The sequence below is a fragment of the Stigmatopora nigra genome, chromosome 8 (assembly GCF_051989575.1).
Source record: "Stigmatopora nigra isolate UIUO_SnigA chromosome 8, RoL_Snig_1.1, whole genome shotgun sequence".
NCBI lineage: Eukaryota > Metazoa > Chordata > Actinopteri > Syngnathiformes > Syngnathidae > Stigmatopora > Stigmatopora nigra.
In genome coordinates, this window is record NC_135515.1 from 12,822,814 (window position 1) to 12,845,253 (window position 22,440).

Here is a 22,440-nt window from a genome sequence, read left to right on the forward strand (position 1 = left end):
AGTAAAACAATATCATGGTGAAAAACGGGTGTCAAGTCGACATCTATTAACGTAACATATTACCAGTTATTCAGATGTGTAAATATGGCCAACAACAACATAACTTGGGTCGGAGTTAGTTGGTATAGTTCTGAAAAAATAATGACCCAAAGACATTTTCCTTTGACAACTTTTAATAATGTTTCTATAATGCAATAGACAAACGTCGTCAAAGTGGGCAATCGCATGAAGCGTGAGCACTTTCTCTGTGTTTTTTTTTTAAGAGACAGAAAGTTTGTGAAATTTCTCCAGCATTTCTTTGATTTTTGCTGTTGGAACGCTGGTCTGCCTTCCTGTTACATTCCTCCTGTATTGGCCGAGTGTTTGTACAATACATGTAACTAAACTTAAGAAAGTCCAGTTGAGTTCCAGAATATTAGCATGTTTTGGAAGTAAATTTTTCATTCATTCATTCATTCATTATTCTCTCATTGGAGGCGGGGGGTGCTGGAACTGACCTCGGGGACAAGTCGTGGGACACCCTGATTTGGTGGCTGGCCAATCGCAGGGCACGAGGAGACAAACAACCATTTCTCAACCACTCACACTCATACCTAGACGCAATTTAGAGTGGCTCTAGTATCCCCTGTGACCCTTGTGACGATAAGCGGTTCAGAACATGAATGAAAAGGGGAATAAGGTTTCATCACTTATTTTCTATTACGTTCTATTCTTCCTGTCCAGTGAGTGGCAGCACTTGACTTACTTGCTGCTTTGCTCAACAACATCGCATATATGAATCTAGATGGCTCGGCCGAGTCGGTGGCATAAGTGCCCGGCAGCCATCTTGCGTCGGAGGACTTTTAAGGTTTCATCACACAAACCCTTAACTCGCTGAATGTATGTAACATTTACAATAGCGATTTTTTAACATAAAAAGAGGCATCAACGTGGCATAACTCAGCTTGTATGTACGATGAGATGCTGAAGAAGTATTTATATTTTAAAGTATGGAGGGAATTTACTAAAGGTTTAAGCTAAATGAAGGTATTTATATATATTTTTTAGGGAATTTACTAAATTTTTGACAAAATGTTAGACCAAGGCTTTAAAAATCGTTTGAAAGAATAATAATAGCGATTTCGAAGCGCACGCACTCTTAATTATATATTGCTATAGTTATCGAACCGTTGACGCAAAACGGCCAACAAGTGACGACTCTCCGTCCCCAATGGCTAACAGGTGCCTCGAACATCTAGGATAACATTACTAATATATCTAGTTTATTTCAATGATTTCTATGGCTGACCAACAAAACAAACTCCACGTGAAGATGTATCTTCCTGTATTTATCCGAGCACTGTTTGCTTGAACAAAAAGTCCTTTTCAAACATGAAACCGTTTTCTCGACCGCAGAAGAAACCTGGCGACTCAATTAAAGGCAGCAAATGTCTGCAGCGCTTACTTTGCAGATTTCAAACTGCCACAATTTAAACTTGAGGAGCCAAGGTGAAATGTCAGAGGTTTGCGAGCAGATGAGTTCTATTCGCTGGGCTTTTCGTTTCGGGTCGTGGACGCCGTGCAGGAGTGACTGGTTGTTTGCCGCTCGCTGTGTTCAGACGGAAGAAAAAGAACGGATAGGGAAGTTTGTGTTCGCCAAAGATGCCAAGTCTGCCATGGTGAGCGTATGATTATGTATTACTGCAGAATTTCACGTGCCAATTAATGTGTCCGTGTGTCAGGCAGGGAGGTTGCTGCTGAGGAAGTTTGTTTGCGAGGAAATGCACATTCCCTGGACACAGATTCACCTGGAACGATCTCCTCGAGGGAAGCCTTACCTGGCTGCGCCGGTTCAAGTGCGTGATAGTTTGTATACAATCCAGTAAAACTCCGAAAAAGATTATCCGTTAGATCAGCAATTTTCCATTTCGACCATCATTTGGACCATTTCAATAATGTGCATCCATGATATAAAAACGGGGAGATATCCAATCGCAACCCCACACAGCCTCAAACTAAAGTATTTGTTAATAAAAATACTGTCAAATACGTGTTATGACAAGCATTTTCACCCGTTTAAATAAAATAGAATTTAAACTAACTGTGCGATACCATGCACTTTTACACTTCTGAGATTTAATAAATAGCCCCAAGTAAACTACACATCAACATCTGATGTAGTGTTAGTAAATTAAATTACTTTTAAAAATACTAATATTACTGTTGTTTCACCTGTTTAAAAAATATATATTTTGAAAGAGATAAACGTACGTTTAGACGAATAGGATAGTATACTAAATTATCCCAAGAATTGAATTAAAGTACTGCCATCAAAATCTGATTGGTAAATCAAAGTACTTTTGAAATTACTATTATGGCTGTCGTGTCAACCACAGGGCATAAGGATACAGACAATAATGATTCATGCTCACACTCATACATCGGGGCAATTTTGAGTGTTCAACCAGCCTACCCTGTATGTTTTTGAGATGTGGCAGGAAACTGGAGTACCCAGAGAAAACCCACACAAGCTCAGGAGAACATGCAAAATCCACACAGGAAGGTCCAAACCTTGGATTGAACCCTCTATCTCGGATCTGTGAGGACACCTAAATAACAATTAAATTGGAATATTTCAAACCAGAAATGCCCACAGGTTATGGTGCCAAATAACACTCAAAAGTAGATTTGAAAAAAAATTGTATTTCATTATGTTTGGGCTGGGTTCGATAGTCAAATGCATTTAAGAACTGCTGTTGCTCATGTTTGTGTCATTACTTTCATTCATTTGCCCCCTTCCCCCCGCCAATTCAAAATTTGACAAAGAACGGAAAGAAATCATTAAAAATTGTATGTTAAAAGGAGAATGTTTAGTTTCAATGTCCATTTTTAATTTATCGCAACCTAGTGTTTACCTTGAGAACAAAAATACAAACGATAATAAAAAATACATAAATAACATTGTCTCAAGTAAGCATGTTATCAAATCATGTTTAGATAGGTCAATTGACTACCCAAAAAAAAAATCACTGCGATTGGCTGCCCACCCAAGGTGTGCCCCACCTGGTGCCCGTAGTTAGCTGTTATAGTTATAATTAGCTGGGATAGGCTCCAGCACCCTATGAGACCCTTGTGAGGATAACCGGTTCAGAAAATCTGAGCTGCCATCTACTGCAGAATTTCAGTCTACCCATGAATGCAACGCAAACTCCGGGACACCGGATAAACTCCTTAAACTCCGGAAGTCCTCCAAAAAAATGCCACTTGAATTTTTTTTAAGGAACGATTTCAGAAACGTACCAAATTTCAAATTTAAATGCCTCGAAATTTACACCATCCCTACGGCTTCCACCATCTTGATTCGACTGCATTGTAAACTAAAATATGTCGGTAACAAGAATGCATTGTTAATTATCCGAGTTCCAAGCTCTGACAAATGGTTCGTCTTGTGTGATTGCAACTAAATCGAACCGGAAAAAATCCGGAAATGGGACAAAGGTACTCCTGAAATGGGGTTGACGGAGGTTGGCAGCGCTGAAAAATGAATAATTGAAAACTTTTTAATAGGATAAAAAGTCGTACCATGTGGTTAAAGGTTGTTTTTTTTTTAAAGCAAGGGTTCCAGATGTTTAATTCACCACTGATGACCTTTTTTTGCCAAACCACTGAACAATAGTATTGAATGTAGGTATCATTACAAGGTACAGTGGTACCTTGAGATCCGAGCTTAATGCTTTTCGGGACTGAGCTCGTCTGTTGGCTTTCTCGTAACTCAAATGATGTTTCCCATAGAAAAAAACAGATACATTTGTTACAACCCTCTGGAAAAAAAAAAAACACCCAAAACAGGATATTGGAATTGGAAAAACATTCTTATTTGTTCTAATTCGCCATCTATTAATAAAGTAACAAATAACTAGTGGCTTAATAGTACTGAAATGTGTTTAATAGTATTACAATTGGACGGATTTCACGGAGGGGAGAGGGGGGGGGGCACGGCAACGGACTCTTAACATAACAAACAAATTTAAATGAACTTGGATTATGATGCAGACACTAAAAAATAAATGTAATCTGACTTTACACTAAACTTCTAATTTTTTTTTTAAATTTTGTACCTTCTCAATTGGCTCTATTTGCCCTGCCTCCACCCTGACTTTCAACTACAACCTATCGAGGGTTGTATGCTTTTGTCTTCCCTTCAAAATATTCTCAAAATGACGCACACAAATGTCCTCGTAATAGGATAACGCACAACCACTAGCCAACTTACCCAGTACTCCTCGTATTAGCGAACAAGCTCCACCATTCGTACTGACTAATGGTAAAAAAAAACACTGAAAAAATGCAACGCTCCGCCCAGTACTTGTAGAGACATTACACGAGGGAGTTGCGACCAGAAAGACAGTGCTCGTATATCAAATTTAGTGTCGTTTTTCAAAATAAATATTTATTAGAAATTTTACTCTACTCTGTATCTCAAATTGCTCGTATGCCGGGGCACTGATACAACGTGGCCATTTCTTCACCATTAACAGTTCCTAGTTCTTGTTCCTCATCAAAAGGATGCTTTCCATTTTTTTCCACCCAATAAATTCTCAGATCCCAACCAGGTTTTTTTTCTTTAAGTCCTGCCGTCATCATTGGAAGTTGGTTGGGAAACTAACATTAGCATTATATTGTGCAACGGTTCATATTTTGGCCAGTCAGTTTATAGTTTACTACTGCTTAGAGGCAACATCTTAAGCCCAAGCCTGACCCGACGCGCAATTGAGGTCAGGTAAGGCCTGAAATGTCAATCATTACTTCGGGTCGGGCTGGGCTTCTCTCTCGCTGACTTTTTTTAAAAATAAATATATGTTTATTAAAATGTATACTCAAACGAAGTGTGTCTCTCTCGCTGACTTTTTGAAAATACATTTTTATAAAAATGTATACTAAAACGATGTGTGGATACTAAACTAAGGAATACTTGTTATAAAATGAATAATTTGGATAAAATAGAGAAGTCACAATTGGAGACGGAGAGACAGAGCACGCTCTGCGCACGTCACGTGAACGCCGCCCTTTTAATAATCTTCCCCTCTGCAAGTCTGCATATATTTTGATCTGGTAAACCCAATATAGAGGATTAAGAAGTTAAGGAAAACTAAAGACAAGAGAATTGAAAAGACAACCACGCACCGGAAAAACTTCAAATTGATTGTTGAAAATGCTACAGAAACTTGCGTTGTTGTTGGCGGTTTGCTTTCATACGAGAGAAAAAAGACTGGCACCTCGACGCAGAGCAGGTATTTAAACAGCTGTACTGGCAAAAGTGATGATTGTCAAACATCTATATTATCAATGTTTATACAGTCTCGTTTAACATAGATTATGTTACAAAAGACAGGCTTTAATTTGTTATCATAAATCACCCATCCTCCCAAGCCCTCACAAATAAAATATGAAATTTTGGGTTTGCTTTGGACCCTGGCCTGCAAATCAGGGTAATTGAACGGGCTTTGGTCAGGTCGGGCTTTAATACCCACGGACCAGGTCGGGCTGGATTTTTGTTTTAAGCCCGATCTTACCTCTACTACTGTGTTGTGGTAGATCAATCAACTTGGGTAAACCATGTAAGCATCCTTCTTAAATTTATTATACGCTTTTGTTGTCACCTGGCTGTGCCTTGTCTCATCTCATTTTCTGAACCGCTTTATCCTCACTAGGGTCACGGGGGGTGCTGGAGCCTATCCCAGCTGACTTCGGCCCAGGGGGTTTGGGGGGGGGGTAACCTCAATTGGTGGACAGCCAATCGCAGGGCACGAGACAAACAACCATTCACACTCACACTCATGCCTGGGGGCAATTTAGAGTGTCCAATCAGCCTAACATGCATGCCTTTGGAATGGAGGAAACCGGAGTACCTGGAGAAAGCCCAAGCAGGCCTGGTGGGGAACATGCAAACTCCACACAGGTGGACCAACCTGTATTTGAACTCAGGTCCCACACTGTGAGGCCGGCGCGCTAACCATTCAGCCGCCGTCGCACTACTGTGCCGTGGTGCGTTGTATTTAAAGAAAAGAGGTTTACAAGTTGGGCGCCGTGGTACGTTGTATTTAAGAAAAGAGATTTATATGTAAACCTTATCCCTTTATGGGTGTCCAGGTCGGTCCAGAAGAGCCCCTTGCCTGGAGCTTCAACATCTCCCATCAGGGTGACTATGCAGTGCTTGCTGCTGAGAAAGGTTCGCAAGTCGGGATTGATGTCATGAAGACAACCATGCCGGGTAAGTGATTAATTCAATGACCACCATTGATGATGCTAGACATCCAATTCATGTATTTTACTGGAAGGGCTAGAATTGATTCTTATTTGTATTATTTATTGCCAGCTTCTCAACACACATTATTAAAAGCCAGCCCTTCGAATTTAAATAAATTTTATCTTTGTAAATGGCATTCATCTTCTGAAGGGCTTATACTCATGATGGTCATGGGGTGCTGGAGCCTTACCCAGCTTACTGCAGGTATGGGGGAGGTACACCATTATCGCAAACTTTTTTTAAATAAGCCTCAACAATAGAGAAAAATAATGCCATGTCAACAGGTCCAAGAGTCTGTAGGCGTGTTCACTGACTGTGCTCATACCACGCCCCACTCAAGTGCAAAATGTCTACTTGTAACCATTGCTTGTTATAATGAGATGATACTTTGGTTAAATGTTTCCTATTTCTACATTACTTTTCTACTATGAGAGCGAAGGCTTTGTGAACACAGAAAAATATCACTCACATCAGCTTGGCTTATTGAGAGGAAAACACCCCAGTCTCTCTCCCGTGTCTCTTTTAACTTTTGTTTCGTTTCCAGATTTCTTGACTAGAAATAAGACATTTAATACAATAACAACTACTGGTAGTAGTAGTGTATTGAACTTGCATTTTCCAATTCACCACTCAGTGTCAGTATTGTATCATTGATTTAAAAAATAGAGCCAGTGTGTTTGAGAGATGTACAGAGAGCACAGTCATTTTTTGTCTACTTCTTTTTATCTAACAAGAAAACTCATCTAGCTTAATTCTTGCTCTTTTTAATTGTCGCTTGTTATGCCCCTGCTCCCTCTTTCCTTTTTTTCTGAAGGCAGCAGCACTGTGCCTGAGTTTTTCCGCATCATGACTCGCCAATTCACGCCGCATGAGTGGAATGTCATCCAGTCAGCAGGCTCTGAGCGGCAGCAGCTCACCATGTTCTACCGCCACTGGGTAACCATGGCGACCGTACAACCTTGTTGTCACATTGCAGAGAAGAAGCATAGACAAGAAGCATAGTGTTGAGTTAATACTCCTTCCTTCACTCCCCTCTAATTCTATCACGCACACATTTACATGTATACGTGCACACAGATGGAACAGCAGTGGTAAACAAAGCTGTGAGATTAGGCACACAAACGTCAAGATCTGACTTCATCATCACACTCTAACAGCAGAGTTCAGTGTTTGCCATAACAATTAGCCCTGTAATTCTCTTGTTACTCATTGACGATGGAACAAGGTAGATTGTGGTTCAATATACCCTCCTGTGTGCTGAAACAGAATTACACCTACAGAAACTAATGTCTTTTTCATGTGCTATTGTCATGTACGCACGCCTACCTAATGAATATTATTTTGTAATGTGTTGTTTTAAAGAGCACTGACATGCGAGAGATGTCAGAGAACCGGGATTTACATATTTAGCTAGAATCGTACTAGAGCATTTTATTTGCTGACTAGGATTTGTCTTTTATCTTAAGGCCCTGAAGGAAAGCTTCATCAAGGCCATTGGCACAGGACTGGGCTTCAATTTGCAAAGGCTTGAGTTTCATCTGTCTTCTGAAGCTCTTACACAAGGCCATGTGGTCACCCAGACCAGAATGCACCTGGATCAAGAGAATGAGGAGGATTGGCTGTTTGAAGTGAGTATGTGTGCATGTGAAGAACTGGATTAATACGATTTTAGTTGTTATCTCTATTTAGTAATTTGTGTGACCAGGTGAACAGTGGTTAGCGTGTCGACCTTGCAGTTCCGAGGTCGAAGGTTCAATTTCAGGTCGGTTGCGACCTTCCTGTGGGGAGTTCGCATGTTCTCTCTGGGCTTGTGTGGGTTTTCTTGAGGTAATCCAGTTTCCTTCCTCATGACAAAAACATGCATGGTAGCCAGGTGTGAGTGTGAGCATGGATGGTTGGCTGTCTGCTTGTCCTGGTCATTTTAATGAAGTTCCTTCATATCCCTCCCGAATGCGAACTAGATAGGAGGCATTTCGGAGGTACAAATTTGGTGAATATGTGAGCTCTATGAAGCAGATAAAAGCTGAGTCCATGAGAGGTGTTCTTGACGGTGAAGACGTTGAAGCCCGGGCAGTTCACACAGAGGCACAGCGAGTCGTCCTGCCCTTTTAAAGAATAATTCTGCCCGCACTAGGGGGGGGGATAACCATGAGGCCTGCGGCCAGTACTTCAAAGAGGTATCCCTCGAGCGCCTCCCGCTCACGCTCTGAAATGTTGAATAGAGGTCCCCTGGAGAGAAAGGCACCCAGCAAGAGATCAATGGCACCAACATATGGGCGATGTGGAGGAAGCACCTTTGTATGGACCTTGCTAAAAACCCTTGCAAGTTTGTGGTAGCAGTCCAGTACTGTGGCCAGTTTTGGTTGGGATGACCTTGGAGCAGACCCTTTGGGCACACAAGGTGACTGGAGAGACCAAGTGTGGCAAGCAGGATTCAAGACTGTCGCCTTGGGGCCCGACCAGTCAATGACTGTATTGTGTTCTTTCAGCCATGAAAGGCCCGGAACTATATGTGATCCAGGGCAGTCCAAAACATAAAAACTGGTAACATCCTGTTGGTTCCCAGATAAATGGAGGGAACAGGCTCCGTCCGGAGTTCTCCTCTGTTTCAGGACTTTCTGTTGAGTGCCATGGTCTTCAAAGGGACACACAATGGGCATGTCCTGCTCCCCAGTTGGGATACCACAAAGCGTTCGATGAAGCTCTCGTCTGCTCCACAATCTACCAGTGCAGTGACGCTGGTTTATATGCGGGAGTCCAGTCTGGTCCTGCAGGGTCCATACTTGGCTGGATTGTACTGCCATGAGCATGAGCAGAGGACCCCGAAGCAGGCACAAAGTTTGCTCATGGTGATTTTTCTTTACTATAATGTACCCAGACAGAGCAAAGGCACAAGGGAAGCAGCGTAGGCAGGTCTGTGAATGTACTGTGGGGGTCGAGAGCCGTGAAGTCCGTGGGATAATCCAAGACGCATGGACGAGAAACATGGTCCGAGGTCAAAACAAGAATTCGTTGATCAGGTAACAATAACAGGAATAAACGCACGAAGGTACTAACAGTGAACTGATGGAGACGATCCAGCGACGTGGCCAGCTAATTCTTTTAACAAATATGAGTATTTTTGTTTATTTATTCAAACCTTATTTATTTTTACACAGTATGGAGAATATTTGGTAGGTGAGTTTTTTGGTATTGAATCATTTGCATTCCAAATCAACGTTGATTGATATTAAAATTTTAAATCACAATCTCTTCTCTGGTGCACTATTTTTAGTAGCTACTTTTATCACGTTTTGGAGACTACCTGGTCTTTGTTAGCACAATTTTGGTAATCCCTATTTTATATTAATTCATTCATCTGCTACACAGTACATCCTCACAAGGGTCATAGGGTTTCTACAGCCAAGCCGGCTGGCTAAGGGCAGGAAGCATGGTACACCCAGAACTAAGGGCAGGAAGCATGGTACACCCGGAACTAAGGGCAGGAAGCATGGTACACCCGGAACTAAGGGCAGGAAGCATGGTACACCCGGAACTAAGGGCAGGAAGCATGGTACACCCGGAACTAAGGGCAGGAAGCATGGTACACCCGGAACTAAGGGCAGGAAGCATGGTACACCCGGAACTAAGGGCAGGTAGCATGGTACACCCGGAACTGGTAGCCAGCCAATTACAGAGGATCATCAGACCATCGACCTTTCACTCTCCGACTCACACTTATGGAGAATTTGTGGCGTCCAATCAACATTTTTCAGATATGTAAGGAAAAACCCACTCAAGCAACTACTCGCAAGGAGGCTAGGATTGAGCTCTCCTTCTCAGGACTGAGGCAAACGTGCCAATTACAGACGCTCCCCTACTTACGAACATTTGAGTTATGAACAACGGTACATCCGAACATGTCTGCACGTTGCGTTAATGTCGAAAAATGTTCGTAAGTTAGATTTTGTATTGCGCATCTTTTTCCGAGTAGTGCTTCTTTCCGCAGCTAATACCGACGCTTGGCCCTGTGAAAGCTCAGCTCACCCAGCATCCACCTTCCTCTGCCAGTTTCTTGCAGTGCGGAAGTGTGTGGACGTATCTCCAGTGCGCAAAGAACTTTTTTCATTTTTATCATTAAATATCTCGTGCATCCATTATTCAATATGGTTGGTGAAAAGCGAAAGGCTTATTGTGAGGGAGCTGCAAGGAAGAGACGAGCCATTTCATTTGAAACAAAAGTGGCAATAATAAAGAAGCTTGATGTGCGTGAGAAAGTGGTGAGCGTTGCACGGGAATACAAATTGAATCGTTCGCCCGTCAGTACCATTTCTAAACAGAAAGATCAAGCAGCAGGACCCAAATCTTGGACGTTGCACAAAGGTTGTAAATCAATTGAATGATGCCATACAGTGCTACCGCATCATTTATGATGAAAGCAAGAAGAAAACTGTGCAATCGTCATTAGATAGCTTCTTTCGGCCAGTTTCTAGATCTCTCTCTCTCTCTCTCTCTAATGTATGTATACAGTACTATTTGTATTCTCTCCATTTTCTTAATTTTTTTTTTCAGTACAAACCAATGCTGGTTACTTATACAAGCCTTAAACATACTAATACACTTATATAAACCTTCAATATACTTATATAGGTCTTTAAACAAATTATAATACAAAATATAACACTGAATCAACTTGCAAACAAATTCCTCTTATGTACAATCGCTCGGAACATAACTCGTTCGTAAGTAGGGGAGCGTCTGTACTCACCCATTATGCCACTCCTACAAAAGACAATGCTACAAAATATACAACACATAAAACAAAAATAAACAATTATTTACAATTGAACATTTTCATATTATGGGTGGACACTGTTAATTTACAGAATATAGAGGCTTGAAGATATTCAAAAGAACAAGAGAAACTAAAAATTGAAATATGCACAGTGAAAAGGTGAAAGAACATTTTATCTATTTAGTAGTTAAGGCTGGTACTGAAAAACACCAAGTGGCTAAACGTTGAAGAGCCTATTTGTTTCCTTCCATCTTACCGAAAGGATCTGACCTGTCTGGAGAAGCTGCTGCAATTCACCAACTCTAGCACGAGCTAAATTTTTGAAACACTTAGACCGCAACTGTTCATGAAGCTAATAGTAATCTGTCTGGTTGTTACATTGAGGAGGATCAACCCACTGACAATGAATGAGTGAAAAGGCAAATATAGCACCTGCAGTTCAGTGGGATTCCTAATGGAAGTGTCCACTCTGTGATTCCCAGGTGGTCTCACACAGCTGAGATTGAGAAACCGACCATGGAGATGAAAAGGTCATCTTTGCACATCCTTCTTTTTTTTTTTTTAGTATTTTGTGTCCTCAAATGTAGTATTCCTTTTCTCATCATCTGCCCTCACTGACCTTTAGTTTTTCTCCAGTATTCCCTTCTCATATGCTATCTTTTACCCTCCTCTCACTTCTCGCCTACATGCACCCTGGCAGAGGAATTAGCGTGCGAGAACTAAAAGGTTACGAGTAATCCAAAAGGAGCAGCGTGTCTCTTTCCTCACATTCTTTCCCTCTAGCATGACCCAAAGCCTACTAATGCACTTCTGGTGTGAGTGTTTTCTCGCAAGGGAGTTGAAGCTCCTTCCCCTTGTTCCATAATAATGGTGTTGCCCTTTTTAAACCCCACATTTTTGGTCATAATTTAGCTCCTAGCTAAGTATGTGCCTCAATTTGTTCCACTTACATTTGACTAGTATTGAGACCTTTTAACAAGCAAAAACTATAATCTAGATTGGGGTTGCACAGATCCATTTCAGATAGGCCCGTGACTGTCAGTTCAAGAAAAATATGATTCATTTTCTGAACCGCTTTATCCTCATCAGAGTAGCCGGGGGTGCAGGAGCCCATCCGAGCTGTCTCCAGGGCAGAGATCGACTGGCCACCCTGAATCAGTGGCCAGTCTGCCATGGAGAGTAGGCAATTACTAGAAATGTAAAATGTTTTTGGCCCCTGTTGAATTTAAATTTGATCAGCTCCCCAAATTCAAATTAAACTTCATTGCAATTTTTTTCCCTTTTCATGGTGCTTTTTTTTTTTAGATTAGATTATCTTAAACTTTATTCATCCCTTTCTCTGGAAATTCCCTAATTGTCATTATTATCCTAGGATAGGACTTATTGTTTAAACAATACCTCGCATTGACCACTACTTCCTCAGAGGTAGGACAAATAAGTCGAGTGAAGCCCAGTGGCGGGACACTCACCACAGTCCACAGGGTATCAGAACCCCAGACGAAGCTCAACCAAGCACGGATCCACCAACGGACATGAGTCCACCGACACAGACCTTGTCCATCTTGAAGGCCTGAAAGGGAGCTATGGTTCGGAGGGATTTGGGGTGTGACCGCGTGGTTCCACCTTGCGCCACACACCTGGGGCTGATCATCCTGTGGTGGGCCAACCTCTGCAGAGGGTGTCTTGTTATAAGTGGCTGAAACACCCAATGACGTGTGGGGCTAACAACTGATGATGTGGCGTGCAGGTGGCACCGCGTGATCCTAGCCAAATCCCACCCCATGTAAGACGTTATCTCCAATCTCTGTCAATTGATGTGCTGAACATTAGGGATATTTAACACCTAGTCCTATAAAGAAACCTGATGTCTGGTGTCAAAACCAGTGACCGCTGCGAAAGGGCAGCTGACAACCTGGGAAAGACCTGGTGACGGCCTGAAGAGACTGCTGGCAGGAGGGAATAGACCCCAACGGGGCTGGCAAGGGTTAGCTACCCTTGCTGGCAGGAGCCTTTCACTACACAGTGTCTTGGATCCACCCAATTATTGCTTTGAAGATTTCTAAAGGAAAAACACCCCTGGAGTCTGCGAGAGCGGGGGCGGAAGATGACTCATCAGCGGACCACACGGTAACGAACATTGCAAAGGAAACGACAACGAATCAGATGATCGGCACAACAGTTGACGGAGTAACAGCACTGGCAGGACACAAGATACAAAGCTGCATCTGTGGCCGGGAAAAGGTTACATCAGAGAGGGGTCTCAAGATCCACCAGGGCAGGAAAAAGTGCCTGGAAGAGCTTAGCGAGGGGCCTCGCATTGACCACTACTTCCTCAGAGGTAGGACAAATAAGTCGAGTGAAGCCCAGTGGCGGGACACTCACCACAGTCCACAGGGTATCAGAACCCCAGACGAAGCTCAACCAAGCACGGATCCACCAACGGACATGAGTCCACCGACACAGACCTTGTCCATCTTGAAGGCCTGAAAGGGAGCTATGGTTCGGAGGGATTTGGGGTGTGACCGCGTGGTTCCACCTTGCGCCACACACCTGGGGCTGATCATCCTGTGGTGGGCCAACCTCTGCAGAGGGTGTCTTGTTATAAGTGGCTGAAACACCCAATGACGTGTGGGGCTAACAACTGATGATGTGGCGTGCAGGTGGCACCGCGTGATCCTAGCCAAATCCCACCCCATGTAAGACGTTATCTCCAATCTCTGTCAATTGATGTGCTGAACATTAGGGATATTTAACACCTAGTCCTATAAAGAAACCATACCCTACGTAAATTGGTAGATATTAAAAACCCTTCATCTTATCACATGTTTTTTTGGGTGTATGTCAATGCAGGAGTGTTTACTTGATGCTGATCATCATGTCGCTGTTGGACTCAGGACAATGAAGAAGCAAAACTGTTCAGTAAGTGCAGGATACACTGTATTGTCTCCAATATTGGACATTATTATTTTTTACAAGTAGCTATAATTGATCAATTTCAGAGTCCTACCACATCTCTTCCTCCACCCACTGCTTTCATGCTGCTCTCATTTCAAGACCTCATCGCGTCAGCATCCCCTCTGACAGATGAAGACCCGGACAACTGGGAAAGCTTCAAACTGAAACTGGAAGCACCTGTGAGACAGAGAGACCCACAACATGGTCCAGAATCATGTTGAAATATTTATTTGCCATTCAGTTCCCGAAACTGTTGTCACATATCAAACAGCGATCCATATCCCAAAATCATGCATGGTAGACTCGTTTGGACAATCTGAATTGCCCCTAGGTATAAGTTTGAGTGAGTGGTTTTTCATCTTCTTGTGCCCTGCGATTTAGTGTCGCCCGCCTGGAGCTCTTTCTAGACCAGGATAGGCATCAGGACCCCATGTGATTCTTGTGAGTATAAGCGGTTCAGAAAATGAATGTTGTTCATTAAGTAAAATGTGACACAGTGCAAATAAAACTGTTGAACATTTCAACAGGTACATTTCAAATAATCGGGATAGGTATGAAGCTTCTAGACAGCTTGCTGATGAGTTGATCATTTGATTCAGGTGTGGTAGAGGATGGAGTTTGAAAAAGAAAACAGCCTACCACGCATGTCTTTGGAATTTGGGAGGAAACCCGAGTACCCAGAGGAAACCCACGCAGGATCATGGAGAACATACAAACTCCACACAGGTGGACTGACCTGGATTTGAACACAGGACCCCAGAACTGAGGCAGATGCGCGAAGCCCTCAGCCGCTGGGCTGCCCTGTCCCTCTTTGGTGATTTATAAATTAATCTTTGTTATGGGGTGGCTCGATGGCGCGAGTGGTTAGCACACCGTCGTCAAAGCTGTGGGGTCTTGGGTTCATATCCAGGTCACATCCACCTGTGTGGAATTCTCCCTTTGCCTCCTGTTGGGTTTATTCTGTATTACTATTATACATATATGTGAAGTAAATCATTTCTTTGTTAAATCATTCTTCCTATTGTTCGAAAAAGTGCTCGGGGTCATAAACAGTCGTCTGGTCCTGTCACGAGGACTGCTTATCCAGGAACTGTCGATCCGACATCTTACCCAGTCTAGGCAGCAAGCAGCCAAGGTTGGATTTCCAGCAGATATGGATATCTGCCACTTCCATAACACTCGAATAGTGTGCATACCTCGTGACGCAATTCGGGCTTCTTTATGTAATTGTTATATGATTGTTAGGTGAAATGAAGGCGTGATTGTTTTAATCCAAATGAGGGTTGGTTTTAGTTTCCTGTTTTGTTATTGTTAAAATACCTTGATAGTTATTTTAGTTACAGATGTTGTTTTGATTTATGGCCTTAAAAGCCGTACGCAAATTACTGTTCGGGAGGATACTTTGAAGACAAGGGGGAGGTCTTGTTGCTTTGCTGTATCTTCCCTTAAGGTCCTTATCCATGATGCAATCTATTTAATTAAATGTCAATAATTAAATAAGATGTCTGCCTGCAGTGATTGATAATTACATCGGAAGGGTAATTATTTATGAACCTATCACCTCCGTAGGTTTCCTCTGGGTACTCCGGTTTCCTCCCACATTCCAAAAACATGCATAGTCGGCTGATTGGACACTCTAAATTGCTCCTAGGTATGAGTGTGAGTGTGCATGGTTGTTTATCTCTTTGTACCCTGCGATCGGCTGGCCACCAATTCAGGGTGACCCCGCCTCTGCCCTGGACCGGAGTCAGCTGGGGTAGGGTCCCCGTGACCCTGAGGAGGACAAAGTGGTTCAGAAAATGAGATGAGTTTTGCTATGGCCTATGTCAATGATACTGGTAAAAAAAATCATGACTGAGCTCCTATGTCCATTCACACGGATCTTAAATCAACATTTCCCATGGAAACGGACTAAATACAAATTAATTTGTTCCCACCCTCTGAAAAAACACCAAAGAACTGGGTGTTACAATGTAAAAACATTTTTATTGGTTGTAATTCACCATCTACTAATAGAGTAACAAATAACTAGGTTTTGATGGTTATAATTTTATTAGATTAAAACTTTATTAAATCCCTTATTAGGGAAATTCCCTTAGATGGAGTAGCAAGGACAGACACCGAAGACATTGTAGAACTAGGTAAAAAACTGGAGCTACACACAGGAAGTCCACGAGATGGGGGGGACCTTCTGCAGACTGAGGTTAAATATGCAGAATCTGCATAGTCCTTCAGTAGCGTAGAGCTGATCATGTCCCTTGCCTACATCATCACCCCATCAGCAGCAGCGGAGAGTCCGGTGGGGAGCACACAAAGCACACAACTCTCCCGTTACAGCCCGGCAGGCACCGACAGAGTGAGAGATCTCACGGTCCCATCACAATGATGAAATGCTCGGTCTGGAGTGTTGCCTCTTCTCCCGGCACTATCATCCACTGCTCACAGCTGATCCCACGTGCATGGCAAGGGAGGGACAAAGGTCGCAAAACATTAGAGTATCAAAGTAAAGTATATGGAAAAGCATTAAGAAATATTAAAACGCAATTAAAAAAAGATAGAACAGCAGGAAAAACTGAACAAAGCTACCGCTACCAGCTGCCGCTTGAGCGGCACCATCTTGGTTGCAGTAGAAAGAACAGATACAGACACAAGTAAAAGACATACTACAAAAACGAAGTCTTCCACAAAGCGGGGACGTTCTCCAAACTGAGACTGAGGTTGAAAATATGCAGAATCACTCTTCGAAGCTTACCCACACAGTCCTTCAGTAGTCTGGAGCTGAAGAATCAACAGTAATAGAGTACAAGACTCCCGATACTCCCATTCCGGCCTGCTAAGCCCTGACAGCTCTTCCATCTTATCGTGTAGGGATATCAATTCCCCATTTCCCATTATTCCCCATAATAATGGGTGAAATGATTGGTCTGAAGCATCACTTCTTCTACTGGCACTTTTGTCCAGCTTCGTATTTCCTGCGGCATCGAGATGTTGCTCTTTCTGCTGTGTATTGTTCACAGCTGATCGCGTGTGTACAACAGTAGGGCCATGGCTGAATGGTTCCAAAAAAAGAACTAGCAGAGAAACTAAGCTAATAGAACAAAGAAAGTTATAAAAACATCAGGATAAAAAGTATAAGGTGCAAAGTAAAATACAAATGAATGTATTAAGAAATATTGAAATGTAATGAAATAATAGATTGCAAGGCTGTGTGGCATTATTTAAAACAAGCGAGAGTTTGCGGATGGGAGAGAGAGACTTGACGGACGTGTTTGTCATGTAACATCAACTTTAAATTTAACTTAATTTACATTCCTACACACACACACTTTAAAAAGTTTTAATCTAATGTTACACTCAATTTAAACCTTCTTGTGCAATAACCAAGGCAAAGAGGTTAATGTATTTCACCACGGCTTTCGAGGCGAACTTCCTGCTTCTCCACAGGTATTGCCGAGCCAGCTCAGTCACTAGTCATGTTTTTCGATTATTTTCTCATCATACGCCTTTTCTTCGCACTTCCCTTCATTGCACCAGCTTGCTTTGGGGCCCTTGTGTTTCCCTTAATTCCTTCGGTGCTCGAGATCTTTGCATGAGGGGGATGCGGCAAGAAATCATCAGCAGCCTCTCGCGACTGTCTAGAATGCTCGTATCTAAAAATTCATCTTATTTCAAGGTAAATATCTGCTCTGATTTTTACTCGTATCTCCAATTCGTCATATGTCGGGGCATTCGTAGGTCAAGATATTACTGTACAATGAGAAGACTTTCATTTTTAATGTGTGGGTTTGACAATATTAGTTCATTAATAGCCTTGTTTTACACTGGTTTTTTTTTTACCTCCCTTGAATTATTTTCGGATCTTGAATCTCGATTCTCCCTGGCGAGGATGTTGACGCACCACCATTGATATTGGTTGACCCTGACGGTTACCTTACTCAAAGGAGGATCATCCCCAGATACCTACGGCCCCGGTTGGGTAGGGTTGTTAACTGCACCTGCGGTGAAATTTGATCGGAACGAACAGTGCACCTTGTTTTCATATCGACTCTGCACTCTTTTTGCACACTTTGATTTTTGTGTAGGGAGCATTAAAACCATTGTGTTTCTTGTTTGCTAATGAGCTGGCTCAAAATAGGAAGTGTTTTTGAATTATTGTATTTTTTTTTTCAATTAGAATTATACACTTCTCATATAACAGTTTTGTTTTTTAAGTCACCCAATGTATATTGAGTATGTTCCTTCACATACACCTAATAAACTATTTCTATGCTGGCATAAACATTACATTTATTACTTACACAATAATAAATACTGTATGTAAAGAAGTTATTCCACTAGCAATTAACTCCTTGAAAATAGACATACTTAGTCATTGACCCCAGCTGGCCTGATTTTGTTTGCTTCTTGGTGATTGTAAATCTTGCAGTGAGTTCAGGCTGAAGTCACTCGCACTCAGGGGAGAGCCTGTTTACTACACACATTAGTAAGGCTTATCAGACCAGAAATTTTTTGTTACTGGCTGAAGATCTGTCAAGTCGTCACTCAGCCTGTTGTTGCTGTTCTCGTGGAAACTAACTTTATTCATACTCCGTCTGTGAATCGAGTGCCTTCAAACTTGTTATCGATTAACCATGGGCCAGTATCTATCGATACTTGGAGCTTCATTGTTATTATTACAGTGGTACCTTGAGATATGATCTTAATTCGTTCCGGGACTGAGCTCGTATGTCCTTATTCTTGTAACTCGAACGAACGTTTCCCATTGAAATTAATTTGTTCCAACCCTCTGAAAAAACACCTGAAACAGGATATTGGATTGGAAAGAATGTTTTATTTCTTCTAATTTGCCATTTATTAAAAAAGTAACACATAACTAGTGGCTTACTATTACTAAAATGGGTTTAATAGTACTAAAATTATACAGACTTCGAAGGGGAAAAGAGGGGGCCAGAGAGGGGGGCCCATCTGTCAAATTTTTAAAGTCAATGTGGCCCCCGGGGCGAAAAGTTTGCCAACTCCTGGGCTAACCACTTGGCTATTGAGTATGTTTAATATTTAAAATATGGAAAGAGAAAAGAAAAATGTCAAAACTCGCATGTCATAACAAACCCTGAGTATAGTCCTAGACACTTGATGATCTGGGATTATTTTTACGGACATCAACCTTAAATTACCAAGCATGTGTTTTGCTTTGAGTCAAAGATGCCAACACAGAACAAAATTTCGACTCAATGCTATTTAGCATAAAATCTCTGTGGTTTTGAGTGCACCATACTGTGTACTCACATACCGTTTGGCAGAACTAAATGGAACACAATTATTGATCAAACTCTTCATTTCAGTGTTTACCCCACACAATGACTCCACCTATTGATTATTCCGTGGTGTGAGTGAAAGATCTTAGTTTGCAAACACATTGAAAAGTATTTCCTCAATAGTAAGGAAAATTCTATATCTACATATATATATATATATATATATATATATATATATATATATATATATATATATATATATATATATATATATATATATATATATATATATATATATATATATATATATATATATATATATATATATATATATATATATATATATATATATATATATATATATTAATATATATATATATATTAATATATATATATATATTTATATATATATATATTTATATATTTATATATATATATATATATATATATATATATATATATATATATATATATATATATATATATATATATATATATATATATATATATATATATATATATATATATATATATATATATATATATATATATATATATATATAGATAGATAGATAGATAGATAGATAGATAGATAGATAGATAGATAGATAGATAGATAGATAGATAGATAGATAGATAGATAGATAGATAGATAGATAGATAGATAGATAGATAGATAGATAGATAGATAGATAGATAGATAGATAGATAGATAGATAGATAGATAGATAGATAGATAGATAGATAGATAGATAGATAGATAGATAGATAGATAGATAGATAGATAGATAGATAGATAGATAGATAGATAGATAGATAGATAGATAGATAGATAGATATAGATATAGATATAGATATAGATATATATATATATATATATATATATATATATAGATAGATAGATAGATAGATATAGATATATATATATATATATATATATATATATATATATATATATATATATATATATATAGATATATATATATATATATAGATATATATATATATATATATATAGATATATATATATATAGATATATATATATATATTAATATATATATATATATATATATAGATATATATATATATATATATATATATATATATATATATATATATATATATATATATATATATATATATATATATATATATATATATATATATATATATATATATATATATATATATATATATATATATATATATATATATATATATATATATATATATATATATATATATATATATATATATATATATATATATATTAATATAAAGCGGTTTTTGCAGATCAAGGTAATCTCTGATGTCATTTTTTCATTAAAAGAGGTGAAAATAACTTCACTGACAACTATTTTGTTGAAAAAACTTTTTTTTCAAAGGGGCTCAATTGCATCTGTTCCAGATTGATCTGTGTAACATATTCATAGTGGAAATATGGAGCAATCAATTTGGCATGCGACATCCACTGAGTGAACCCAAATTGATTTTTTTCTCATGTTCTATTGCTAGCATTACTGGTTTACATTTTCATCTGCAGTATCAGTATATACCGCTGTTTATTTTCTACTCATTTATAATATATTTTCAATAACTTTTCCGTCTTTGTATTGGTGAATCAATTACGGTCCCGAACATAACAGAATAACCAAATAAAACATCCACTGTTTAGCTTTGCTTTATTATGAGGCCTACATTTCATTTATATGCGTGTCATGCCACATTGAGCTCAATAATTCACGTAAATATTGAGCAGGTCATTTGATTATTATTATTTTTTGTAAGAATTGATCAAATAAAAGGGAAGGTCAACCTAAAAAAAAAAAAATTTAAAAGAAACTAATGGCACTGATCTCATCAACTGTTATTGACAGTGTCGCAATCATCCCAACGTTGCATTTGCCAAACAGCCTGCTTGAGGTAAATGTTGTGTCATACCATACTTGTCAGCGGATCCAAAGATCACTAACAATGTCAGCTCTCAGTCTGATGTCAAGATCTGATCATAGACCAGAGACCCTCGAACCCGTGGGGCACTGTTTGTAAAGCAGTATATGAAGAAATTAATGGCAACATTTTGTAATTTAGAAACACTGAGTGATTAAAAATTAGTGCTATATTTTGCATACTTGCATCCATATCTTGCAACTTAAATATTTCTAAAAAATATTTCTAAATAATTGCTACAATTAAATGTTTAAATCTAAAACTAAATACTTAGTTTAATACATAAATCTAAAATACAAGTCTCATGTCTAAAGCTTAAATATTATATCTAAAAAACATAATTGGCAGATAGGTAATACAGTAGTTAGCACGTCCACCTCTTGCTGGTCGTGTACCTCTATAGACAATTTCAGATTGAGTGATGTATCTTACTGCATAGAGAAAATTTCAATGTTCAAGAAATGCACTGTAAAAACAGATACACAGATCGCTTTTCGCCGATAATGTATACCAGACATGGCCGTGATAATAAAAAAAAATGCAAAGTAGAATCAACTCTATTAATACGACAAACCATACTGCATGTTTTCGCCCCTGTACGAAAATATAAGTACAATGCTTCTTGTTTTCTGCAGAAATCTCATTGGTTAAACTCTGTGCAATATCCGTTGGAACAAAAACCTGCCTCCACAGCGGCCCTCGAGGACCAGTTTGCCTATCCCTGGCCAATGCAGTGTGTTGAAGTCCGCTCGTCATGCCAACTTCAAAGCCGTATCTACGAATTTATTTTTATTTATTTCCAACATACAAATCACTAAAACATGGGTGCATCCCCCTAGGAGAAATACATTCACTTCCTATGTCTAACTTTTAACTGTATGTCAGCATTTAGGAAGCATTTTCAATGGCGATTTAAAAAAAAAAAGTCTTACCACAGGTGATATGTGCGACGCAAAACTCATTTACAATAAAACAGGAAATGGCAAGACGTAATGTATCTAAGCACTGTGTATAGGATATTTGGCGTGCCAAATTCTCAATCCATTGTATATTTATCTTGAGATACGAGACAAATTCTGATATACGAGCAGATAGCTCGAACATCATGAGCACTTTCTCTCTCCCCGCAACTCCCTCGCGGTTGCAACTCCCTCGTGTAACGTCTCTACGAGCACTGGGTGGAGCGTTGCATTTTTTTCAGTGTTTTTTTCCTGTTAGC

The 22,440-nt window shown here is 39.8% G+C and overlaps 1 protein-coding gene across 1 annotated transcript; it reads left to right on the forward strand.

Moving 5' to 3' along the window:
* The first annotated feature begins 1,174 nt into the window (after positions 1-1,174).
* aasdhppt (aminoadipate-semialdehyde dehydrogenase-phosphopantetheinyl transferase) lies at positions 1,175-18,224 on the forward strand. Its single transcript, XM_077723214.1, has 7 exons — positions 1,175-1,658; positions 1,722-1,835; positions 6,130-6,250; positions 7,101-7,222; positions 7,753-7,914; positions 13,911-13,979; positions 14,060-18,224. The coding sequence occupies exons 1-7, from the start codon at positions 1,428-1,430 to the stop codon at positions 14,234-14,236; spliced, it is 996 nt and encodes a 331-aa protein (XP_077579340.1). The 5' UTR covers positions 1,175-1,427; the 3' UTR covers positions 14,237-18,224.
* Positions 18,225-22,440: the final 4,216 nt, after the last annotated feature.